At 45.0% G+C, this 27511-nt stretch overlaps 1 protein-coding gene across 1 annotated transcript; it reads right to left on the bottom strand.

The window, feature by feature from the left end:
• Window positions 1–1998: 1998 nt before the first annotated feature.
• On the bottom strand, window positions 1999–25966 carry LOC119037796 (cytochrome P450 4A6-like; the record flags this gene model as incomplete). The annotated part of the gene is made up of 12 exons (XM_053660669.1): window positions 1999–2818; window positions 5403–5479; window positions 5624–5688; window positions 6925–7058; window positions 7160–7350; window positions 7435–7541; window positions 7991–8145; window positions 19009–19133; window positions 20120–20247; window positions 20710–20754; window positions 21465–21606; window positions 25625–25966. Coding segments are annotated over 12 exons (1680 nt in total), but the record flags the coding sequence as incomplete, so codon positions are not given.
• Between the last annotated feature and the right edge of the window lie 1545 nt (window positions 25967–27511).

Below are 27511 nucleotides of genomic sequence, written 5' to 3'. Positions count from 1 at the left end.
GAGATCAGGATCAGAGGTGATCCTGAGCTCTGGTGCGTGTGTGTGGTACAGTGTGGTGTTGTTACCCAACTGGTGGCGTGGGTCCTTCTGCTCGCTGCCTGTGAGGCAAAACTCTAAACACAGGGTTTGGTGGAAAAGAAAGAAATTTTTAATTTAACAATCAAGAAAGGCTATTTAAATATTTGTCACAGCAATACCACATACACACAAGAATAAATAACTCAAGAAGAAGCTATGTATGACTAAAGAAGGAATACTAACTTTGTTCTAAGACACGCTAAGAAAAATCTTCTGTCACCCTCTGCCAGCTCAGTTTTTGGTTGTGCCAGGAACCTCTTCCCCATCCGAAAGCATGATAAATGTAGGTGGGTTAGCTGCTGTGTAGTCCCTGTTTCGCTTCAGGCATCTTTTGGAGTGTGTGCACCCAGGTTTCCTACTCCTGGTGTGCCTGTGCTGTTCCTGCCGCCACTGGAAGGGCTTGCACTGGCAACCCTTACCAGGCACTGGTCACCTCCCCACCCACGTCCCCCACCACAGGACTGGTGGTGAGCCTGAGGCCTGTGATAAGGAGGGGGAGCGAGTTGGTTTGGGAGGCTAGGGGTCTGCCCTTAACAGAACTGTGCTGTGTTGTAATGAGTTTTAAATGTTGAAGCTGAGAGTTCAGGGTCCTGCTCCTAACAGGTAGCACCTCATCCCTTCCCCTTCTACAGCCCCTAAGGTCCAGGTCCAGGACTTCCTACTTTTCCAAGAAGGAGGGGATATCAAAGGAGGAGGTTGATTTCTGCATCCTGCCCCTTTATAAAGTGAATCTCCTGCAAACAGCTGCATGTAACTCCCTAGTTGCCAGGGGAAAACAAGGGTCTGCAACTCCACCCCTCCTCTGTTTCTGGAGATGGAGTCCTGGTTTCTCCATTTACCTTGTTACAGTGTACAAGGGCACACACAGGAGTAACTGCCCAGGAGTGTGTCTATGTAAGCGTCAGGCATCTGTGTATGTGAACCTGGACTCAGCCTGGGTTTTTCTTATTGCTGGGAGCCAGTAGGGAATCTCCCTGGTCCTTCTCACTGCCTTGGAATGCTGTGGTTAGAGTACGTCAAATGGCTGAACAACTGGCTACTCTAACCTAGGAATGCTGTGGTTAGAGTATGTCAACGTGGCTGACCACCCAGATTTCCAAGTTCCCATTGTCCTGTGCTCTCTGATCATGGTCACTGAGCCCTTCTGCACCACCTCATGTCAGGGGACCTGCCAAACATCCTACTCAGGATGCTCCCAGCTCCCTTTCCTGCTCTATATCTCTGTCAAGCACTTGGTGCTCACCATGCTCCTCCTTAAAGCAGGGCTGAACTACCCCAGTGACCCAGGAGGCCAGGGGACTGGGGTGGGAGATCCTGGCTGCAGGGACAGGGTCAGAGAGAAGCACTTTGGGGAGGCAGAGTCGGTGCCTCCACCACAGGCAGAGGGTGCCTGGAGAGGTCTGTGTATGCATCCAGGGCCCTAGGTTAGGAATGGCTAGGGTTGGACAGGAGGAGAACCAGTGTTTGGAACCAGCAAGAGAACAGGGCTGGGCTGAGACAGGCTGATGGAGGAACACAAAAGGAACAGAGCCCAGAGTCAGAGAACCATGACCCACTTTGTCACCAAATGTGGCAGGGGTGAAGAAGCCCCTCTGCCTTGAAGGCAGCTGAGCAGAGATGTAGGGCCTGTCCTGGGGGAAAGGCATTGCCAGCTGTTTGCTGGCATCCTCTCTGATAGGACACACATGTCTGCCCACCTGGGCTTCCCCAATCCCTCCTGGACAGCTATCCCCTCTCTGGGCTCTGAGGTGATGGGTTTTGGCACCTCAGAGCAGATATTATCTCCCTGCTTAGTCTTGTCTCTCTCCCCAACCCCATCTTTCTTGCTGCTCTCCATCCAGCTCCTCCCAAGGCATGACAGTGTGAGCTGTATTCTGGGAATGGAGATAGAAGGAGAGGGTATGAGATTGATAAATGGGAGTACAGGAAACACACAGAAGGGAACTGGGAACATGGCTGATGGCAGTCACTAGGGACCCATTAGGCAGAAAGACAGCTCAAAAGATGTCCAGCGTCTAATCCCTACAAGATGTAACTATGTCCTCTTATCTGAGTGAGTCCATGTAGTCACAAGTGTCCTCATAAGAGAGAAGGCAATATGAAGACAGAAGCAGAAAGGACATCGGAGGTGCTGCTGGATTTGTGTACAGAAGAAGGCTCCAGGAGACAAGGGATGTAATAAGGCAGCTCTAGATGCTGGAATGACCAACACAGGGGTTGTCTCCTTGAGCTCTGTAGGTGGTGTGGCCCGAACAACACCTCGAGGTGATCCTGTGAAACACACTTCAGACTTATGAATCCAGATGCTAAGAGAAGATTTGTGGTGTGTTCTGTCACTGAGGTTACGGTAATTTATTATAGCATGTAAAGGAAACTATACAGGGAAGACAAGCAGGAAGAAAGTGAAAATGGCAGATTGGAGGGGCAGACAGAGGACCAGAGGGGGGAGGTGATGGAGAATGGCATGTGAGAAGCAGGACTTGGTTAGAAACCCAGAGGATGGCATCATGTAACAGGGAGACAGGATGGCAGGAAGGAGATCCTCAGAGCTTGCTCTTGTCCCAAAACGGATTAGTGGAGCTTTCTGAGCTGCAGGTGGATTCCATTCTTGGAACTCAGAACAACTTTTGATACTGGGATGGGGACTCTAAATGGATCCACCGCCAGCTCAAAGCGAAGCAGGGTCAATGCCACGGCCACCTTCAGCTCCTTCATGGCAAAATTCTTCCCAATGCAGTTCCTGTGCCAGGGAGGAGAGATGACATGAGAACTGGCCTTAAACCCTGTTTTCAGCTGGGCAGCCATTGGCTGCTGAGTCCTTGCTAAGAAACAGGGCATTTGATGTGACTCAATCCATTCCCCTTTGTTTTTAGGACACGCCCACTTCTATCCCTCTGGTCTTGCTTCACATTCTGTACTTGAACTTTGACAAACCCTATCTCTGTATTAGGCATAGTTTCTAACTCCTACTTCTGTAGGAGGCATGAAATCCTAAGAGGGGAAGGTCATTGCCCTAACCCACCAAGTGAAGTCAAATGAATGATTGAAAAGTTATTAATTTGTTTTCTCCTACCACAACCAGTTTCTATTTTACAATGTGGAGGCCAGGTCAGGGTGTGATATGGAGTAGGGTGGGTCATACTCTTAGGTCCTCACTATATAGGGGGATGTCAGGATCTTCATGCTCACAGAGAAGGAGAGACAGGTTTGTGTAAGGAAATCCAACTGGCAATGAGGAAGCTGCAGGGGCAACCAGGGATTAGCGACATTCAACCAGTTGCACCACCTGCTTCCCAATCCATGGTCCAGACTCCTGCCACTCCGTTGTCTCTTCAGTCCACCAGCTTCTGTAGCCTTTCTGTCCTACTGCAGAAATGTCCCTCCTTGACATTCATCAGTCCCCACACCTGCACTTCTCTGTCTCCTGAATCCCCTCCCCTGTGCACTGAAGTCCCTTCCATGCCCCCATCATAGGGACAACATGTCCAAGTGCTTCATCTGGCATTAATCCTTCATGGACTATTGCTTCACTCACCTCTCACTTGTCCAGCTTCACTTCCTAAGTGAGCTCATGTGGTTGAATCACAGACAGGCCCTCCCTCCACCTCTGCCTGCCACATGCTCAAGGTTAAGTCCAAGGACATAACCCTCACACCTTCACTGCCTGTACCTCTCCTTTTCCAGACCCCCAAGGCACCATTAGTGTTTTATTTGAAGGACACATCACAGTCCAATGCCTAGGATAGTGCAGAAAACAGAACATTCAACACTCTTCTCACTGAGTGAATGAGTGAGTGAAGGAAAGAAGGAATGAATGAAGTGTCTTCAGGAGATGGCTTGTTTCTTGACTGGGAACACCTGGGGGCAGGAACAGTGTCTTTCCCATCTCGTGGCACAAGACTTTGTACACAAAGACAGACTTAAGAAAACATGTATACTTGAATGAAGTTAATTGAATTGTAAAAGTAAATTAAAATTGGAAAAAAGATATAATACAAGTTCTGAACTAGGAATTGAGCTTCCTAGGGCTCGCCTGTCCTCTAGTGGCAGGCATATGACTTGCAGCCATGGTCTAGGAGGAAAAGACTCAATCCTGGGAGAAAGCAAAGGCTAGAGCCAATCAACCCCTGCAAGGATTTGTTTAGAGCCTATTCTGTACAAGTTGATTCAGCATTTGAAGAATTCACAAAAAAGCTTGTTGCTGAGCCAGTACAAAGGTTAAGGACATTACTATATTACAGGAAGTTTTTTTTAGTCTGCAGATTTTCCAACAGCAGCCCTTCTGGGGTGTAATTGTCCAGCTCAACAGCTATTTCAAGGATGCTTTATATTTTACACACCAGGAACCTTTCAAATGTTGTGTGTCATATACCAAATCGTGGGTTTGCTCTCAAAAGAAGTGGTTGTTCTTAGTTTTATGCTTTTTCCTAAACATTGGGAAGTGTAGATGTGGGGGTTCTGGAAATAATCCCATCTGCATAAACAATTCTGTCAACTGGAAAAGCAATCTGGTTATGTGAATGTTAATGTGCAGTTAATCTTTTGTGGGGGCAGATTGCAAAAGCAAGAATGCATACATTGGTGTAAAACACCTCGCTCTGCACCATTTATGAACAGGGCTTGAACCATCAGGAGAGGCAGGTGGCTGGAAATTGGAACACAAGCAAATATTGCAGATAGAGTGAGTGGCATATCAGTGATGTAAGTGAGGCATTGGCTGCCCTGCCCTGTGAGAAGAGAGGGGAAATTCTGTTTTATGTGTACTGGTAGTGAATAAAAGTGAGTGGAAGCTTAATTTTTATGGAAAATTTTACATTTGAGAAGTTGTATTCCTGAAGTGAGAAAGACACCAGAATAACTGAAGTTTAGAAGAACAGCTGACACTGAATTGTGGGTGGGAAATCGGGAAAGGAACTGTTTGAAGAGTTTGAGACCAATACAAGCCTCTCTGTTTTTGCTGCCTATCCCAGCAAAGGCTTTACTGCATAGTAATATTCACATAAGCATAACAGCTTGGTTCAGTTGGAAAGATCCTATGTATGATATGGGATTTATATACCATAGTTCCACTGTCTACATAGTCCAACATTGGCAAAAATCATAAACTTAAGGACAATCAAGTGTTTGGGAGAAAGTCAGTGGGTAAAGTGTGTGTGTGGTGGCCTGATATGTCATGGTTGTTCTGTGCATATAGACGAGTGCCACCTTCACAACACACCAGCATAGAAAGGCATATGTTCGGGCACCACATATGAAAGTAGGAGGTCACAAACTTCGGGGTCCCCATGTGGTGGTGGGCCGTCCCCAAGTACATGATGGCTCACCTGGATCCTCCTGAGAAGGGCAGGAAAGCATGGCTGTGTAGATCAGAACCTGGTGCAAAACGGGAAGGGTCAAACACCTGCAGAGAGAGGACCAGGGTCAGGACAGGGAGGGTCAAGCCCCTCCTTCCAATGCAAGAGGGCACAGGACTCTTGGGGCTGGAAAGAGGAGGAGGTGTTGGCCTAGAGAAATCAAGCCAACCTTCCTCCCATAGCCATCCTACCTCTGGATTGGGCCACACCTTCGGATTGTGGTGAAGACCATACAAAAAAAGGGTGATTTTGATTCCTATATGGCAGGGAGAACAAAGAAGACTGATCATACACATGGCAGCAGAAAACCGGTGAGTTTCCCAAAACTTGGGAACTGTAGTGCGTGTCAGAGTAGAATGATCCTATTGCAATACCAGAGGGTGGATTTGGCAAAGCTCACATGCACACACTAAGAGTACATAACCATGTCCCACAACTGAGAAGCCAGACAGAACTGAAGGCTTACTTTCTGGAGCAACTCAAGATAAATCTCACATTTCTTAGGTGCCCTTAATGGGCCTTTGGGGATTATCTGTTAAATCATTCAGTCTTCATTACATCTCTCCAAGGAGGGCACTCTTGTTCCCATTGTTCAGATAAGGCACCTGAGCTTAGAGAGGCCGAGCACATTGCCTATGGTCATAGTTAGGATGTGTCAGGGTTGGGATTCAGACTAAAGTTGAACCTTGAGGTGGCCTCCACCATGACAGGATCTCAGATCTGATCAACATCTGCTCTCTGCCACCAACATGAGGGCTCCTGGGAGACTGGACCACCTGACTCATGGCAGTGGATTTGCTGGTCTTCCTCCTCTGCCTAGACCCCAGAGGAAAGAAACCACATGTACCCCTTCCCCATGTCTGGTTGTTGAGGCAAATCTCACACTGCAAAAAAGAGTTTTAGAGTGAAATTCTGGAAGTTGCATTTAGAGTCCAACATCTCATTGTGAAGAAAATGCCATGGACTGAGTCATTCTTCTATTATCTGGTATGTCTAGAATGATATGCATTTGTCACAGAGGAATTACGCACACATTACATCAAATACAGAGGATATACAGAGACATGAGAACGCAGACAAAATTGCCTCAGAGTGTTACAACTTGGAGCTGGGACTGGAGAATGGACTGTTGGAATCATAGAACATTAGTGCCATCAAATGGAATTACTGTGGCATCATCAAACCATGGATTCTAAATGCAATAAGATGCTAGACTCGAGAAAGATAGCAGCTTGGGATTCAATTCATGTGAGATGTCAGAATTGAGGTGGAACCCATTGAGGTAAATGTACCAATGTGATTCATTCTCTATGATTAGAAAGGGGAACTGGTAGTTTGGTCAAACCGTGTGACAGGCATTTTATATTCCTAATATAATCTATAAAGGAAATTTATATGTAATGATGAAGAAGCAAGACCAGATAGGTCAGGACCTCATTTGCTATGTGTTGGTGCATAGTACCCAGGTTAGTGAATGTGGTGAAGTTCAGACCTCTGGGTAAGGAGCGTCCATCAGGGAAGGTGATTGGCTTGCTGAGCTCTCTTCCAATAATTGGTACAGGTGGATAGAGTCGCAGTGCCTCCTTGATGCACATGGAGGTATAGGGCATCTGATCCAGCTGATCCCTGAAATAAAGGCAGCCCAATCTGAGGGCAGGCAGGACCCAGGCAGACCTGGGCATCTTGTCTAGCTGAGTGAGTAGGGCTCTCATCTCTCGAGTGCTCACCAGGTGATGGAGGTGCCACCTCCCAGGAGGCTCTGGATCTCCTTGCGGCACCGGTGCTGATGCTCGGGGTGTGCAGCCAGAGAGTAGAGGATCCAGGAGATGCCACTGGCTGTGGTGTCATGGCCCCCGAACATGAATGTGTCCACCTCGGCACGGATGTCCTTGTCAGGCAAGCAGCTCCCATTCTCCATCTGGGAAGGCACGGCGAGAGTGCAGGGTTAGTTCCTTCTTATGCCCTTTGGGTGAAGCCTCTGGCCCCTCCTACAAACACTCACTCTGGCAAAGAGGAGAATGTCCAGGAAGTCCAAGTGCCTCTTTCTTCTGACCTCCTCCATTTCTCCCTCCTCTTGCAGATGTGCCTTCCTCAACTTGATCACTCGCTCTGTCACAGAACAGTGGTCCCCGGGCAGGGCTCAGGGCTTTAGATGTCCAGAAGGAGCAGCTAACAGAAGACCTACATGCCCTTGCCCTGTTCTAGTCTGGGTGCCATGAGTCAGAATGAGTGTGGGAGTGGGGGTACACATCAGGTGGGAGAGGTCCATCACCACCTGATTGGAAGTCAGGCCTCTGCTCAACAGCACACCCATGGAGTAGGGTCTGCTTGAATGCCACTTGCAGGGGGTGACATCACCAGTATGGTGATACGGGTCAATCCCAGCACAAGCCCTGGCACCCTAATACCTTGGCTCCCAAGCCCTGCACCAGGAGAGTACCCAGTGTGGGTATTTGCATTTCCTGAAGAGCACCAGTGGGCACTTTCTGAGGGTCAGGGCCAGTCCCTTTGGGATGTGCCTGATGAGGGACAGGAGCAGCCCAGGAAGTGAATCTAACCTGTGTGCTGATGGGCGAGCTGGCAGGCCCTGTGGTTCCAGCGGCCCTCAGGAGTCAGCCTATAGATGATGTCATTCTGGTAGAAGAAACTTCTCACTCGAGAAAAAAAGAGGTTTTTCATATCCCCAATGGTCTGGAGGTAGGACTGGGAGTTCCTGAAGGAGAAGATAGAGAAAAGACTAGGGTATTAGGAGGCCTCTGTCCTTGGGGTTCTAGGTGGGAGTTTCTGTAAACAATGGGGACAGGTGGCACTGAGGCATTCACTGCTTCTGTCTTCTTGCCCTTGGGACCCTCAGTCCTTTAGAAGTGATATGAACAAGGAGGGAAGATGGTGGTGAGTTAGGTGGGAGCAGAGTCCACTTCCCCTGTGCACAGATGGAAAACCTGGCTGATCTTCTGAGGAGCAGACTGAACAGCCAATGGTATGCCAGCAGAGAGGAAGATTGGAGGCTAATCTATAGAGGACATTGAAAAAACAGATGCTAAGGAGAGTGTTTTGGGTGTTAAAGTTTCTGGTACCAGCTCGGGGAACAAGGCAACTGCAGGCCCAGACCTGGCACCCATTGGGTCTGATGCAGGATTCTTTGGAGAGAGTCAGTCAATATCCTCCTCCCCGACTAAACAAGGTTTGAGCAGCACCAGGATGGACCTGGGTGCTTTAAGTCACTAGGGGGAATAGGGACGAAGCGGCAAACACACAGAGGCAGTGTGCACGCACTGAAACTGTGGACGGTGGCAGGGAAGAGTTGGTCTGTGATGGCCCCTGACTCAGATAGTCCTCAGTCTGGTTGGAGAGTTGGGCTGTGTGGGAGGCCAGGTGCTTGTTTAGAGTGGCAGAGTTGAATAGGAGGAATTATTCCAAAAGAAAAGAAGAAAAGATGCACTCAGTGCCTACTTAGGGAATTATCCCACAGCAGCAGCTAGCGACTCCCCAGGCTGTACCCCTGTGGCCTCTGCAGCCTCACCTGTGGGCCCACCTCTGCTATCAGGATGCCAACTATATTCCTAGCCCCAGCTGCAGTGGTGAATGGCACCCAGCTGAATTTGTGAGCCCAGTGGTGCACCACCAACCCAGCCACCCCCCATGCCATTGCAGCTGCCATATTAGTATTGGAGGCTGGCATGTGCCCAACACCACCACCAGCAATCCCACTGGAGCAGCAGAGGCTGAGACCTCATGCTTGAAGCCCAGGAATGAGCGTGGCTCACCCTGCTGCCCAGAGGCACCTTGTGCCCCACCCCATCACCCTGTACCAGCATCCTTAATGGCAGCCATGGCCAGAGCCTCCACCCTGAAGGGTTGACTGGCTCTAAGAGGAAGGTGGAGACACCTTTGCAGAGGGGAGCAGCAGGACTCAGGGAGTCAGCTATCCCCAGAGAGACTTAATCTAGTGTGGGGAGTTTCTGAGAGTCCCTAGCATTTAGAAAGCAAAGAGTGAGAAGCTGGTATGTGAGGTGCCCCTAATTGATACACCTCAGGGATAGCACAACTGGTGGACTTAAGGCATAAGCCAGGCTCAGAGGGGAACTGGGGGCCCTGGCAGTGAACTGAGGAACTGGGCTGGAGCTGGACAACTGCAGAACGTGGCTCAGGACTGGCCCCCATCCCTGCAAAACCACGGGAAGGGAGAAAAAGGAAACCAATTCCCTCTCGACCTGATGCAGCCAGGAATACCAGCAGACCTGGCTTGGCTTGTTTAAAGCCAGCAGGAGGCTTTAAAAAAAAATTCCTTCTCCTTTCTTCTTCAGAATTGTTCCTTTCTTCCTTTTTTCTTCTTTCCTTCCTTCTTTCCTTGGTTCCTTCCTTCCTTCCTTCCTCCCTTCCTTCCTTCCTCCCTTCCTTCCTCCTTCCTCCTTTCCTTTTTTTTTATTCTGACAAGTGAGATGATAAAACTTGGATCTGTGAAAGAACCAGAGTTAGACCGAAAGAGGGGACATGGAAACATCTGAGACAGTGAGACAAATTTGACTGTGCTGCTCCAGAAAAGTTGCAAGTTATTGTATATTTGCATTATAATTTTTCTGATATATACATGTTTTATCAGTATTTTTAATATCTCTTATTTCTGTTTAGTTTGCTTCACCTGGTCTTTTTAATTGCATGGTTTGACTGGTCTGCCTTGTTTTCTCTTTCATAGAGTATTTTAAATTATTTTTGCTTTACTTCACTTGTGTTTTAATAGCACACTACTCTAGGTCTTGTAGTTTCTATTTTTGTTATCCAGATCACATTGATTCTGTCATAGGATTGTTGCTCCATTACTATTGTAAATAACTGCTGTTCCATACAATTGTAAATACTACACAGCAACCCTCCTGGATCTTAACCCACTTCATAGTTACCTGAATTCTATTACCGTAGTGGCTAACTATTTTCTCTCACACACTACACCTATTATCTATCTTTACTCTCACTTTACCTCATAATCTGACCTTCCACAAGCTCACTGAATTCTAGATCCAGCTCACAATTCTCCCCTCACCCACTAACAAGAGTCTCATATTTTTTCCATCCTTTCTAAAAAGTGGCTAATTGGGGGAAATTTCATGGTTAACACTATACATATCGAAACGATCTCCTATATGTTCTCTATGGGCTGGTAGTTTAAATACCATACAATACACTCCACTGTCTTAAACCATTTTGCCTGCCCACTCCAACTGACCACAAAAAGGAGTAGGCTGGAGATATGAACACCAGGATACCTGCTGGAAGAGCAAACACACCAACAAAAGAATCACCAACAGATAACAATGAAAGAAAGTGAGGGAGACAGTAGAAGACACACTAACCTCAACCCAGAACCTATGTGGAAATACAACTAAATGGTGGAGAAATTCCCCAGAACAAACAACTGAACAAGAGCGAGAGAGAGGCCTCAAAACCTTGTACACAGAGAAGAACCAGTTTCAACACAACCTGTCCACACCTGCAAAACAGAATACAAAATGTGGTGGATGGAGTGACCCTCAGTTCACCAGTTGGAGGGAGGGACCCATCAAAGACACACCCAACAACAATCAAAATGCAAAGATATACAGAGAGCCAACATAAAGAACAGCCCAACACCAGAAGCTCAGGAGATCAAGGAGACTGCACTGCTGAATCTCACAGGTCTTCTACCATGGAAATTTACACCAGAAACCCGAGGACTCAGAACAGATCAATTTAAGAAGGAGAGGCTAAAAGAAGAGTCTCACAAACAATGAGAAAACAAAGAAACAATCACAAATGAAAGAAAAGGAGGAAGCCTCAGAAAGAATGTGAAATAAAATAGAGGCAACTCAACTATCTGATATTGACCTCAAAGGAATGGTTATCAGGAAGCTCAAGAAGCTCACAGAGAATTATCAAAAACTATAGAGAAATTACAATGAACTCACTGCAAACTATAGTAACATGACAAAGAAAATGGAAACTATCAACAAGGACCAAGAGGAAATGAAGAATACAATTTCCAAAATGAAGAACACAGTAGAAGCAATCTAAAGCAGGTTCAGTGAAGCAGAGGATCTGATCAGCAAGCTGGAGGATAAGGTAGAAAAAAGCACCCAGAAAAAAGCAAGAAAAGGAAAAGAGACTCAGAAAGAATGAGGAGGGGTTAAAGGAAATGTAAGACAACATGAAAAATAATGATATCCCTATAATAGGGATACCAGAAGGAGAAGAAGAAAAGCAAAGGATAGAAAACCTGTTCAGAAAAGTAATGCTGGAAAACTTCCCTGATTTGATGAGAGAAAAAGTCACACAAATCCAGGAAACACAGAGAATCCCAGTCAAGATGAACCCAAAGAGGCCCACTTCAAGACATATCATAATTAAAATGAAAAAATCTCAAGACAGAAAGAGAATCTGAAAGGCAGCAATAAAGAAACAGGAAGTAACATACAAGGGAGCCCTGATAAGACTAGCAACTGACTTCTGGAAAGCTTCAAGCAAGAAGAGAATGGCAAGAAATATTCCAAGTAATGAAAACCAAGGGTCTGCAACCGAGACTACTTTTTCTAGCAAAGCGCTCAATTTAAATGGAAGGCCAAATAAGAAGCTTCCCAGACAAAAGAAGCCTCAAAGAACATACCTTCTCCAAACCAGCTCTGCAAGAGATGCTACAAAGTCTGCTTGAAGACCAGGCAGGAAAACAGTGACAGAGAGAGGAGGACAGGTATGAAAAAATGGCAATGAATAAGTACCTATCAATAACAACCTTAAACAAAATAGATTAAATGCCCCAATCAAAAAACAGAGAATAGTTAAATGGATAAAAAATCATGACCCACACATATGCTGTCTACAAGACACCCACCTCAGAACACAGGACATACATAGACTGAAGTGAAGGGCTGGAAACAAATATTCCAAGCAAATGGACAGGGAAAAGAAGCTGGGGTAGCAATACTCATATCAGACAAAATAGACTTAAAAAAAAAGCCATAAAAGGAGATGCAGAAGGTCACTTCATAATACTCAAGGGAAGAATCCATCAAGAAGACATAAACATTATAAATATATATGCACCCAACATAGGAGCACCCAAATATATAAAGAAAGTCTTAGAGGACTTCAAGAAAGATATTGACAGCAACACAATTATAGTGGGAAATTTTAACACCCCACTGTCAAAAATAAATATTCTCCCATGCAAAATATCAACAAAGATATAGTGGCATTGAATAAAGGCCTAGATGATGTGAACTTTACTGATATATATATATATAGCTTTTCCTCTCAAAGAAGCAAAATATGCATTCTTTTCAAATGCACATGGTATATTTTCAAAGATAGACCACATGACAGGACACCATACAAGCCTCAACAAATTCAAGAAAATTAAAATCATATGAAGGATTTACTCCAACCACAAGGGACTGGAAGTAGAAACCAACCTCAAAGGAAAAAAATCCCAAAACACTCAAACTCATGGACATAGAGTAGCATGCTATTAAACAATGAATGAGTCAAGGATGAGATTCAGAAAGGAATCAAAAAGATTCTGGAAACAAATGAAAATGAACTCACAATAATCTAAAACTGATGGGACACAGTGAAGGCAGTCCTGAGAGGGAAGTTCATAGCGATACAGGCCTGCCTAAAAATGATTTAAAAAATTTCAAACAAATGACCTAACTCAATGCATACAAGAACTCGAGGATCAATGACAAAGACAGCCCAGAGCAGGCAGCAGGTAAGAAATAACCAAGACTGGAGCAAAATTAAATGACATAGAGAGTAAAAGCACAATTCTAAGAATCAATGAATCCAGAAGCTGGTTCTTGTAGAAGATAAACAAAATTGACAAGCTTTAAGCAGACTCATCAAGAGAAAAAGAGAGAGGACCCAAATAAACACAATCAGACATGAAAGAGGAAAGATTACAACTGACACCACAGAAATACAAAGCATTGTAAGAAAGTACTATGAAGAACTATATACCAAAAATTTAAAACCTAGGTGAAATGGGCAAATTTCTAGAAAAATATAATCTTCCAAAAGTGAATGAAGAAGAAGCAGAAAGCCTGAACAACCAATAACAGTTGATGAAATTGAAGCAGTAATCAAAAAGCTTCCAACATAGCAAAGTCCTGGATAGGACCATTTCACAGGAGAACTTTATAAAGTATTTAAGGAAGAACTAACCCCTGTTTTTCACAGATTATTTCAAAAAATTCAAGAAGATGGAACACCCAAATTTGTTTTTGAAGCCAGCATCATCTTAATCCCAAAACCAGATAAAGACACAACAAAGAAAGAAAACTTCAGGCAAATATCACTTATGAACATAGACACTAAAATCCTCAACAACATACTGGCAAACTGTATCCAGGAATATGTTATAAAGATCATATGTCATGATCAAGTGGGATTCATCCCAGGGATGCAAGGATGGTACAATATTCGCAAACCAATACATGTAATACATCACACAAACAAAATGAAAGACAAAAATCACACGATAATATCAATAGATGTGGAGAAAGTATTTGATAAGGTACAGCACCTATTTATGTTAAAAAGCACTTAGCAAAGTGGGAATAGAGTGAGCATACAGGCCTTATATGAGAGACTTACAGCCAACATCAAACTCAATGGGCAAAAACTTAGAGCTTTCTCACTAAGATCAGGAACAAGACAAGGATGCCTGCTTTCACTACTCCTTTTCAACATAGTATTGGAAGTCCTGGCTACAGCAATCTGACAACAATGAGAAATAAAAGGCATTCAAATTAGACAGGAGGAAGCAAAACTTTCCTTGTTTGCAAATGACATCATAGTGTACATAGAAAATCTTATAGACTCCACCCAAGAACCTACTCGACCTAATAAGTGAATTTGGCAAAACGGTGGGATACAAAGTCAATATTCAGAAATCAAAGGCATTTCTGTACACCAACAATGAAATATCAGAAACAGAAAACAGGAAAAAAATTCTTTTTGATATAGGAAAAGGAAACATAAAGTACCTAAGAATAAACCTAACTGAGAAGGTAAAAGACCTGTACTCAGAAAACTATACAACACTGAAGAAAGAAATTTAGGAAGACACAAGCAAATGGAAGCATGTACCATGCTCATGGATTAGAAGAATTAACATCATCAAAATGTCCATAGTACCCAAAGCGATTTATAGATTCAATGCAATCCCTATGCATTGAAGTGCCAATGCACAGTATTAAAGTGCCAATGACATATTTCACAGATATAGAACAAACATTTCAGAAATTCATATGGAACAACCAATGACCTTGAATAGATGCAGCAATTTTGAGAAAAGAGCAAAGTAGGAGGCATCACAATACCTGGTACCAAAGTGTAGTCCAAGGCCACTGTAATCAAAACAGGCAGGTACTGGCATAAGAACACAAACATAGATCAATGGAACAGAACAGAGAGCCCAGATATAAACCCAAGTGTCTATGGTCAATTAATATTTGACAGGGGAAAAGAAGCATAAAGTGGAGTAAAAATATCCTCTTCAACAAATGGTGTTGGGAGATCTGGACAGATACCTGCGGAAAAATAAACTCAATCACAAACTTACACCATACAGAAATATAAATTCAAGGTGGGTAAAAGATGAAAACCTTGACAGGAAAATCTCAGACATTCAACGCAGCAACATCTTCACTGATGTGTTTCTTTTTTTTTTTTTAAATTTTATTGATTATGTCATTACAGTTGTTCTATTTCCCCCCTTCATTCCCCTCCACCCTACCTCCCCGTCCCCATTCCCCCCCTTTAGTTTATGACCATGCGTCTCAAGTTTTTTAGATTCTATATTTCCCATACTATTCTTGCCCCCCCATCTATTTTCTATCTACTGTCTATGCTACTTATTTTCTGTATCTTCTCCCCCCTTCTCCTCCTCTCACTCCCCTGTTGCTAAGCCTCCTTGAGATCTTCATTTCTATGTTTCCACTCCTGATCTAGCTGTCCTTTTAGTTTGCTTTCGTTTTAGGTGTGGTTGTTAATAACTGTGAGTTTGTTGTCCTTTCACTGTTCATGTTTTTTAACTTCTTTTTCTTAGATAAGTCCCTTTAACATTTCATATCATAAGGGCTTGGTGATGATGAACTCCTTGAATTTGATCTTATCTGAGAAGCACTTTATCTGTCCTTCCATTCTAAATGAAAGTTTTGCTGGATAGAGCAATATTGGTTGTAGGTCTTTGGATTTCATGATTTGGAATACCTCTTTCCAGCCCCTTCTTGCCTGTGAGGTCTCTTTTGAGAAATCCGCTGACAGTCTGATGGGAACTCCTTTGTAGGTTGACTGTCCCCTTATCTCTTGCTGCTTCTAGGATTCTCTCCTTCATTTTAATATTGGCTAATATAATGATGATGTGCCTTGGTGTGTTCCTTCTTGGGTCCAACTTCTTTGGGACTCTGTGAGCTTCCTGGATTTCTTGGAAGTCTATTTCCATTGCCAGATTGGGGAAATTCTCCTTTATTATTTGTTCAAATAAGTTTTCCACTGGTGGCTGTGCCTTTCCCCCTTCTGGTACCCCTATAATTCAGATGTTGGAGCATTTAAAGATGTCCTGGAGGTTCCTAAGACTCTCCTCATTTCTTTGAATTCTTGCTTCTTGACTCTTTTCTGTTTGGCCATTATTTGCTTTCTTCTGGTCCAACCCATTGATTTGAGTCCCAGTTTCCTTTTCATCGCTATTGGTTTCCTGTGCAATTCCATTCATTTCAATCAGTTTTGCCTTCATATATTTGTCTAATTTGTGGCTATAATCAACCAGTTCTGCGAGGATCCTGATGACCAGTGTTTTAAACTGTGCATCTGAGAGTTTTGCTATTTCTTCATGGCTTAGATTTATAGGCTGTGGGGCTTTGAGATCTTCTTGAGCCATTTTTGGTCTGTTCTGACCCTTTAAGTGTGAGGAGCGGCGCCTTAAACTCCCAGGTCGCTGGGTTGTGATGCTGTATGTGGGGGTGTGGTCAGAGCGGGGAAATGGTGGCACCCTCTGTTGTTTTGTGCAGCTGGGTGAGGAGCAGCACCTTAGGTGGTTCACCAGGGCCGGGCCACTCAGAGTCGCTGGGTTATGATGCTGTATGTGGAGGTGGGGTCAGAGCAGGGAAATGGCGGCGCCCTCCCTGCCGCTTGCTGTGGGGACCCGCTGGTTCCTGGTCCACTCGCCCACTCCCTCGCTTGTCTATCCGCGCACAAATGCGTGACCACAGTCAACCCGCAGCCCTGTTCCCTCACTGTTTTCCCGCGGTCGCTCGCTTGGTCGGTCACTAGGTCCAACTCTGCGCCTGGATTCTGCTTGCCTGAGTCCATCTGACTGAGTTTTCCTGGGCAACCCACTCCACCTGCTGCTGGTTTCGCTCCTTACTGGTCAGGCTGAAGAATTTGTTGTTAACAGACTTCTGAAAAGTTCCATTTTCTGTAATCTGGCTATGTTTTCTGTTGCTAATACTTAGTTGTCTCTAAACTTGGTTGTGTGAGAAGGTACGGCATATCCACCTATGCTTCCATCTTGGCAGAAGTCCCTCCTGTGCATTTTTAAAATTTCAATTAGTTTAGCTTTCATATGTTTCTCTAATTTGTGTGACTAAAATCAACCAGTTCTGTGAGCATCCTGATCACCAGTGTTTTGAACTGTGCATCTGAAACTTTGGCTATTTCTCGATTGTTTAGAGTTATGGACTCTGGGGCTTTGAGTTCTTCTTTAGCCATGTTTGGTTTGTTCGCGCCCCTTACATATGAGGAGGGGAGCTTTAGGTGTTCACAAGGGCAGGGACACCCAGGTCACTGGTTTGTGAAGCTGTATGTGGGGGCAGGGTCAGAGCGGGGCCATGGCGGTCCTCCCTGCTGCTTCCCACCACTGGGGCCTGCGCAATCTGTCTCTCTGCTCACTCCTTCAGTGTTTTATCTGCACGCGAATGTGTTACCGCGATCAGCCTGCTGCCTTGTGCCCTCACTGGGTTTACCCTTCGCAGCACCATGCCTGGGATCTGCCAACCGCCAACTGCCTGCCTGGGTTGGTCTGGCTGAGTTTTCCTGCCCAACCCAGATCCACCAGCCACTGGCTCTACCCCTCTTACTGCTCTAGCTGAAGGGTTCCTTGTTGTCAGATTTCAATAGTTTAATTTTCTGTGTTACGGCTGCATATTTGTTTTCCTAAAACTTTGTTATCTTTAAACATGGTTGTGTATAAGGCACAATGTTTCCACCTACACCTCCATCTTGGCAGAAGTGTGATGTGTTTCTTAAAGCAAGGAACATAAAGGAAAGAGTAAACAAGTGGGACCTCATCAAATTAAAAAGCTTCTGCATGGCTAAAGAAAAATATTAAAAGAGAACCAAGTATATGGAGATACATATCTGCCAATGATGCCTCGGAAAAGGATTTGATCTCCAAAATATATAAAGAACTCATATGACTCCATTCAGGAAGACAAAAAACCCAATTATAAAGTGGGCAAGAGAATTGAACAGACACTTCCCCAAGAAGGACATACAGAGGGCCCAGAGACATAGAAAAAGGTACTCGGCATCACTAGTTATCAGAGAGATGAAAATTAAAACTCCAATGAGATACCAGTTCACACAGGTCAGAATGACCATTGTCAACAAATCAACAAACAAGTGCTAGAGAGCATGAGGAGAAAAGAGAACCCTAGTGCACTCTTGGTGGGAATGTAGACTGGTACAACCACTGTGAAAAACAGCATGGAATTTCCTCAGAAAACTAAAAATGGAACTGTCTTTTGACCCAGCAATTCCACGGCGGGGATTAGATCCTAAGAACCCTGAAACACCAATCCAAAAGAACCTTTGCACCCCAATGTTCATAGCAACAGAATTTATAATAGCCAAGTGCTGGAAGCAACCTAACTGCCCATTGATAAATGAATAAATCGAAAAATCATGCTATATTTACACAATGGAATATTAGGCACCAGAGAGGAAGATGGAGTTCCTACCTCCTGCAACAGCATGGATAGAACAGGAGAGCATTATGCTCACTGAAATAAGCCAAGCCTTGAGGGATACATACCATATGATCTCACCTGTAACTGGAACATTGTCAACAAAAGAGGAAACAAGCAAAATATAACCAGAGACATTAAAATTAAGAACAATATGACAGTAACCAGAGGGGAGGGGAAAGGGTCTAGTGGGGGGAAGGGGTTTCAGGAACTATTATAAAAGACACATGGACAAAACCAAAGGGAGGGTGTAGGAAGAGAGGGAGTTGGATTTGGCTGGGATGATGGGGAGTGGTGGTGGGGAAATGCAGACAACTGTAATGGAACAAAAATAATATAATTTAAAAAAACAAACAAAGAAGTGATATGAACCAACAGGAATGAGCCTATGCCAGGGAATAGGAATCTGTGGGTGAGTCAAGCTTTGGTCTGGACTGCAATTTGTTCATGGTCAGCAGCTCTGGACAGATTCTTGCTTTTTGAGTTGGTGAGCCTCACTCCTGCCTGAACTGCCTCTCCACTGAGTCCATATCAGTTGATAGAAACAAAAAGCCTGCAGCTGCAGGATCATCACAGACCTGTCTGTCTGGATGCTGCCTTGCTGGCTGAAGGCGCACTTCATGATGGTGTCCAGGGTCATCAAGGAGACATGTTCAAAGATCTCCAGATGGGAGTCCTGGCTGATGAGCTCCTCCCATTTGTCCTGTAGTGGGAGGGAGACATTGACCCAAGTCTACTGCTCCAGAGGGCAGTAGCTGACAAAGCCATTTTGTCTCTTTCTCTCCAGACACCTGTTTGGCATCCCTCACTTTCCAGAGCAGAGGCATTATAGCACATTTAGACAGTAAGGCAAATAATAAATTTTGAGCTATATTCTCACAACCTTTGATTATAAAATTGAAGACATTTGCTGGTAATGGCTTGAAATACTTTTGAAATTTAGAAATCAGTTATGGTAATCACATTTAAGCAGACCAGAAAAATTGTTTCTCAGGGGACAAAGAGGGACTTTTGTGTGGGGTTAAGCTAGAACTGAGGGACACCTGCTGCCCTCTAACTCTAGGTAGCAAATATGTCAAGGCAAGAGGAAACATAAGTGACCAGTACTAGGGCCACTAAGGAAGGGACACCAGAGACTTTAACTCTTTTACTCATCAAATGAGCATAGTTGTGGAGATCGGAGACCAGGTAACAGGTGATGCGATGGCAAGACCTAGCTCTGTGAGTGAGGATGTAATCTCCATTCCCTTCCACACAATGACTCAGTTTCATGTTGAAGCCTGTGCTCCAAGCCAGAGTCCACCTGAATGTCATCCTGGAATGTCCATCGTGTCACTGAAGCTGTCACTGCTCAGGTGTGCTAGTGGTGATTTGTCTTATTGTGAAGAGGAAGGAGTGTCCTCTAGCCCATTGTGCTGAAGATGTGGAGGTGAGAGGTGAGTGGACCTGTTCCTTCCACGGCCCTCCTTTCCCTTGGCAATGGCCAAATTCATGTGAACTCAAGCTGGTGCCTAGGTACCTCCTGTCCTATCCTCTTTGGGAAGCTCTGTCACATGGTAAGTTCTGACTGGCTGAGTTGTTTTGGTTAGCTCTGTCTGATGGATGTCCCAGGGTTCCATATATCCTAGAATGGACCATGTGAGTTGTGCCATGAGTGGGTGTGTGCAGATGAGAGAGGGATGGACTTACCAGCATCACTCGGACAGAGTCAGCCATGATCCCCAGGTAGGGCTTCAGGATGTCATAGTGGAAGGCTGGGGTCAGCATTCGCCGGTGCTGGAACCAGGCCTGTCCATTCAACAGGAGCAAACCATACCCTGGCCACAGATAGGTGTGTGGGGGTGGGGAGATGGAATCAGAAGGATGACTGGGGACAATTTGGAAGGAACCAGGGATGTCAGAAAAAGGTACATCATGGGCAGAGGAAGGAAAGGCCAGTATATTTCAGGAATGTGAATTTCCCAAAGTGGAAGGTACATGGCATATTACTATGACAACTGTGAGTTAAAGGGTGAGATGGAGTTGGGGGCTGGTAATAGAAGTTTGTAAGTAAGTGCCACTCTGAAAACATTGGGGAGCACTGAGAGGTGATGGGAAGAAGCTGGGTTTCAGAGGGGCTCTCACCATGACCTGGAAGCAGTGAGGTTTTATTAGAAGAGAAATAAGGCTTGATTCAGAGATGAGGGTAGTGATATGGTGCTGGTTACCTGTTCTCTGTGAGTCGGAGATAGCTCTTGGTAAGGCAGGTGGACCCCACAGGACTGGCTAGACATACTTACCAATCCATGGAGCCAGGAATCTGTACGCAGCCTGATCCTTCGGATCTGAAAAGTAATAAAAAGGCATTAGAGGAAACTGGAGGATTTCAAACAAGGCAGGGAACCCCCAGGAGGCAGCTGTGGTTCAGACCATGGGCTGTCATCCTCAGCTGGCAGTTTGTCTCCCACCTGCCTCTCATCTCCAAGTCTCTCTGTTCCAATAGTTGCTGTGAGCTCAGGAAGGCAGACTTAGTGTCCCAGAAGCAGAATGCCCACAGGATTAGGATGGTCAATCAGCCAGAAACATAGGCACCATATTCAGTGCCACAGAAAACATAGAGGTCTATCATCTTCCTGCAGTCTCTGGAAGCTTCATGTCTTTAGGACAGGCAACAATTAGAAGTGTGAAACCAAAGTCAGGGTTGATAGAAATTGTCTTTCAGATCTGGGGAATTTATATAACAGATAATCGCAAATCTGATTAAAGGAGAAAGGAAGAAACAGAAGGAAGGAAGGAAGGAAGGAAGGAAGGAAGGAAGGAAGGAAGGAAGGAAGGAAGGAAACAACAAAAAATAAAGAACATGGAAGAGATATTGGCCCAGCAGGCTGTTTAAGCATCCAGTTAGAGCAGATATTGTTGATCTTAAGCTGGCTTGTGGTCTGGAAGGGTGGTTGGTAGAGGGTTCAGAGAATTCTGGCAGAACTGAAATCTCCAGTGGAATTTCACAAGACAGAGGGAAGAGCTGCTCCAGACACAATTCAGGTTTCACTCTCACCTGATCTTCCTAGGATCACCTTCATGTAGTCAGGGTCATAAACCAGAAGTGTGACCTCGCTCCCCCACAACCAGCGAGGACAGGCATGTGGAAATTTCTCTACCCTTTTTAGAAGCTGTGGTAACTCCTGGTCATTCTGGAACTATAAGCAAGGGAAAGACAAATCAACAAAACCTTTCTCTTTAGGTCTAGTGCTTGGAGTGCTGGTGAAGGGTAAAACAGCTAGAGGGATAAAATTCTGGATGTATTAGCTGTGATTAGGAGCTTGGAACTGGCTCTAATGACCAGGTTGTGATCTGGATTCTTGCTCTTCATCAAGACTTGATCTAAGGTCAGATACTGGCTTGCGATTGAGCCCTCACTCAGAACTGCCCTTAGACACTTACACATAGTATGTGTTTGATAAATGTTCAGTTATGGACTGAATGATGCACATGCCTTTTACCCAGACTTATGTTTGAGTTATTTGTTGAATTTTGTCCCTTTCAAATTCATATCTTGAAAGGTTTAATCCCTAGTATCTCAGAATGTGACTTTCTTTCAAGATACCACCTTTATAGTAGTAATTAGGTTAAAATGAGGTCATTAAAGTGAGCCCTGATCCACTATAAATGTGTTTATGAAAAAGGGGAAGTATAGACAGAGGAACTGTCACTAAGAGAAAAGATGATATGAAGAGACTCGTGGAGAAGATTGTGGTTTACTAACCAAGGAGAGAGCCCTTGAGCACATGGTTCGTTCACAGTCTTCAGAAGGTACCAACCCTACAAACATCTTGATCTTAAACTTCTAGTCTCCAGAACTACGAGACACTCAATTTTGCTGCTTTAGCCACCCTATTTGTTAAGCTCCGTAACAAAGCAGTACGATTGTGTGATGATCAAGGCACACCTGTGAGTGTGGACAGATTACATTCTCCTGTTTCACTTAAGAATGAGGAAACCTTGAAGGCTATGCCCAGCTGAGCCCATTTACACCCAAGCCTGCTGACCCCAGTGTTCCCACAATAACCTGGATGTCTGTACTATCATATCTCAACCCAGTGTTCAAATTGCTGGGCCCCATGTTTGCAAATTTACCTTTAATATCTGTAATCTCTGTATTCGTAGAGTATGGCTTTTAGGAATTATGGCTTATTTTTACAAGAATAAAAAAGTCTGAGGAGAAATGAATGAGCCTGTGCAGGAGAATGAATGAGTGAGTCTCGTTTAAAATTCTTATTGCAAGTGATAGATATAATCTTGAGCAATATAAGAAAGAGAAAAGGAATAAAGAGAAGGCTGAGGGCTCCATGGTGTTTCACAGGGCATAAGGCAGGGGGCAGGCAGCCATGGTGTGGAAAGGGCAGAACTGGGAACTGGAGAGCGGCCAGGACTGAGTCTCTCATTCCTCTCTGTGCACACATGCTTTCATTCTCTTACCAAGTGTCTACTGGGGTCTACGTGACAATTTCTAGAAGCTGGCAGTATGGTCACAGATAAACAGACAACAATCCCAGTCTTCATGGAGCTGAGGGCACGGGGAGGAAAGAGCACTTGTATTCTTCCCGATTGGCACCATTCTACCATATGTCATGTCTGAGGGACACTGGGAATCCTATTAAAGATAGGATTGTAATACGGCCAAGGCATTTACCTACTACAATCAAGTGTGGCTGGGGTTGTATAGGGTATTCAGGGGCCCACCCTTTTTGGGGAAAAATCTCAGAGCAGGTGGGCTGCGAAGACTTCCCAAAAGGTTTTCTCTATAGTGATGAACAAACACACAAGTGAATAGATGAATAGATGGATTCACTCACTCACTTATTTTATAACTATGTATCGAGCACTTTGGGTTAATCATCATCCTAGTTGCTGGAGGTCTGTGCTCTCATGAAGCTTATGTTCGAGTGTTGGTGCAGGTGGGGAGAAAATCCTTCCACACAGTAGCATGTCTTTCTAATTGCTTGGTGCTCAAGGTCCCCCCAAATTCTGTTCCTGGGCACTCTCCTTAGATCCCTTTGGGAACCGAGAGGAGCTACACTTTGTTCTGCCTTTCCATTCTTCTCTCTAGCCCATTTAGGTATACACTGGTCTGTCTGCCTTCCTGTCCACCAGTTGGGACTCCCATGTGTCCCTGAGTGTCTGTGTCCAGAGCCAGTAGAGACTCTTGTAGAGGGGATGGTGCCCATGGTGGCAGGGGTCAGAAACCTGTAGGCAAATACCCAGTGTCCCTCTGGCCGTCACGCTTCAGCCTCTCCACACAGGTGGTGGTGCCCTTTAGTTGTCCTTATCTGGCTGATCTTAGGAACTAGAGCCACAAATCAATTTTTCCAAAGGGAGATACAAAGAGTGTAGATGGACAGATTATAGTTTGGCCACACAAGCTATAGTCAGATGTGGGCTCTGCTGTCATGGCAGGTATGCATGTGTTGGTGGGAGGACATGGATGGAAATGGGGCAGTTTGGATTGTTTGAATCCCAGAGACATTAATTTCCTTTTCTATGGTCCCTATTAGATTCTATTTAAAGCAGAGAGTTTGCACCTTCAGCATGGTTGTCCTTCTTAGGCATTAAGAAGGTTGTCTCTCTTAGGAGAGAGTGCAGTGATGGCCTTTGGTCTATGCCATGCACAATACCAACATTTTAATAACTCGTTTGTGTGCTATAAATATCATTATCATCCACAAGTTACAGATTAGAAGTGATAGAGAAGGCATTTGAAGTATGTGGTAGAGCTGGGATATGAATCTAGGTATCTTGGCAACAGGGCCCGTATGGTAACTGCCCACCTTGTCAGACATCATCTAGTCTGAAAGATTAGCTTCAGTGTGGATGGAACATCTGGCATTCTATTCATGACTTAGCCAATAGCCAGAGGTATTGAATATATGAAAATCTCAGGCAGTATTATAAAGCAAGGAAAATGTGGCTGCATGAAATGTGTTTGTTATATAAATATATAAATATTCTCTTTCTGAGTCTATATGTCATCTAAGATGCTCAGTGTCATTGGGAAGTCACAGGAGGAAAGTGTAGTAGTGCCCTCCATCAGATCCTATCTCAGAAAGGTGAGAACTGCATCAACACAAATCACAGTTTCTCCAAATCAACAAACAATCTGGAAGTCATTAGTACCACATTTGCATGAACAAACTGGGCTTTGGCTGTGTCTCCGTGGTTGACATGAAGAGTTCCCATTTTTGGCTTCGCTCTGCTGATAATCACTTGTCCTCTTTTTCTCGTCAGGCTTGTTCAATGCACAAACCCTGGGTTAGTCTCCCTCCATGCCGGCCCCTCACCTTGCTCTGCACCCTTCCCCCAGGGACTAGTGCAAACAGAACTGGCTGGGTAGCACTGTCTGTCACCCAGCCTGCAAGCTGCTTCTTTCCTGTTAGTCCCTGAGTCAAGCCTCCCTTGGTGTCAGGCACTGTGCTGGGTCTGAGGGTTCAGAAAGAGGTACAATATCCTTAGCCAAAAGGAGCTCATAGGGCAGGCATTTGGGGAATGAGAGCTGAGAGGAAAAGAGATTCTTTTTACTGGTGCAACTCAAATGCCAGTACTCCTACCTTGGGCCATTCTGGAAGCCCTCCTGCTCATATGTGCCATTAACTTGTCAGGGTTTTAGCACTGCCATCACCAGTCTGAAAAGCCTCAGTGTTGCAGGCCAACCAAGCTGGTGGGTTCCCTACTCCTGATCTTACCTGCAGCCACCCTGTGGGTGAGCCTCTCTTCCTGTGACCTGACACCTTTAAATCCCTGTCTATTGTCTCCACAGACTGTGAACCCTCACAGGCAGGGATCCATGAGATCCATGTTTATGTCCCAGGAAACTTAGGGCCTGGCAGAGGGGATGGAAATGAGCGAATACAGGAAGGAAAGCATCTAGAAGTTCTGTTCTGTGATCCTGTAGCAGAGAGACTAAGGAACAGCCATTGTCCTCAAAGTGCTGGGCTGCCAAAATAGCCTGAAGGTCTACCTAAGGAAGGGAGATGTGACAGACTGAGCACAGCAGCACATGGTATGAGGAGCCATCACCGGAGGGGTAAACTGGGTTTTGCCCCCATGACCATGTACTTCTCATACAATAAGACTTTGTCCCACAGACTTGCTGACCATGGTTGTGCTTGGCAATCCCCTGCCCTCCTTGCCTTCCCACACTCCTGTCCCTCTTGCATTTACCTCCTGCTGGTGCCCAAACAGCCAGTGGGAAGGAGGGCACGGGAACTGCTGGAGGGCTTTGAGTAGCCACTGTCTGTGCAGGTAGACCTGGGCTGTCTTGAGCAGCAGCAGAACCAGACCCAGTAGGAAGGTCACCTGCAGAAGCACACAGATGCCGCCCATGGCTCTGGTGAGGCTCAGCACAGACACACTCGTGGTGCAGTGGCTTCTGGATGGCTGACTGTCTCTGACTACATGAGGCCAGTCTGCAAGTATTGTCCCTCCCACCAGTGGGGAGGTGGAGGGTGGAGGGGGAGGGCAGAACTTAGAGTCACTAGAGTTGATTAACTGTGCTGGCTCCACCTTGGGGAATAGGAAGAAAAGCTTTTTCAGCTGACACTGACCATGGTTTCGCACACTTCAACTTTCTACTCATTACTTTCCTAAAAAATGTACAAAGAGCACCTATTATGTGCCAGCCAGTATGCTGGGTATCATGACACAGCTGCAAGCAAAACACACATGAAAGCTGAGTTCCAGAAATCACAGTCAGTTCGCCAAATGTTCTATAGGTGTTGTTATTTCCTTATTATTTGTATTCTAGAGATACAAAGTAGTTACAGATAGGGAAAGTAGTTACTGAGAGTTTGGGTTGGGGTTAGGATCCTTCTGTGTTGTCTCCGAAACTGCCTGCCTACCTACATCAGAAGTGTTCCCCATACTTGTCCTAGTCCACCTTTCAGTTATGACACAAGGTGAATGTGCTGGTCAGTCTTGTCCTCAGGATGTTCAGCCCCAGGTCTGGCCCACTGCATATGAAGTCAGCAACTGATACTCACTTAGCCTCAGTTTCTCCTTTTGTAGGTGGAAAAATAATCTTTTCCCCAACCATGTCATGGGAATGATAATTCATTAATTCATTCATTCATTCATTCATTCAGTGAGTCACTTGACAGATATTTCTTAGAGTATGCATCTAGTACATAAGGTCAGAAAACAATACAATGAAATAGAATAAGGCCTTTACTGGAGAAATGAAAGGCAGCGTAGGTCTACCCAGAGGAGGAGAAAACTAAAGGAAGTGAATGGGGTCTTCAGGAATGAATAGGAGTTTGTGATGTGGAGAGCACAAGAGAGCAGGATGGGCACTGAAACCGTCATGGAGATCATCTCTACAAGAGAAAGGCATGGGAAAGTTAATGTGTTTCCCTCACTCTTTTTTACAATTCTCTCCCCCAATATCAAATCCAAGGCCCATAATTTGGGTACTAAAACAAAATATATTTGGAAAAATTCCCTGACAGCCAGCCTTCCAAGGTGCCCCATTTGCTCCTGACCTGCTCCTTCACCTGTCTACACTCTTACTCTGCAAAACCATCCTTCCATGCCCTACCTCGTCACAAGTGACCACCCACACAAAACAAGTTGCTTACTTTCTGCCTTAAATCCTGGGCTCTTGTCCAGACCAAAACCAAACCATGTAACTTTTCACACTAATTCCTCTCAACCTCTCCCCAGTTCTGTCGTTATTTTCCACCCCTCTGTCTCTAACCCCAGGGACCCTTGGACCCTGACTCTTTCTTACCTGGCTCAGCACCAACTTTTAACCATCAGAGTGAGGGAAAGTAGTGGACTTTGGAATCAAAAAGTCTGGATCTAAATTTTGGTTGTAACTCTTTCGTTCTCAGTCCAGTCCTCTGTTTCTTCTATGTAGGTGGGCTCATAATGCTTGGTGATAGCTAACATTTACTGAGCAGAGCACTTACTATGTTCTTGGCACTGAGCAAAGAATTTATGCTTTCTCCTGTAACAATTCCATAAAATAGTTTTTAAATCCCACAACTCTAGGTGAGCAAACAAGGGCACAGAGAGGTCATCTGCCTGCCCAAGATCACCCATTTGTAAGGG

This window comes from Artibeus jamaicensis, unplaced genomic scaffold (genome assembly GCF_021234435.1).
Source record: "Artibeus jamaicensis isolate MK-2021 breed Jamaican fruit bat unplaced genomic scaffold, CSHL_Jam_final scaffold_847, whole genome shotgun sequence".
NCBI lineage: Eukaryota > Metazoa > Chordata > Mammalia > Chiroptera > Phyllostomidae > Artibeus > Artibeus jamaicensis.
This window is presented reverse-complemented; position numbering and strand designations above follow the sequence as displayed.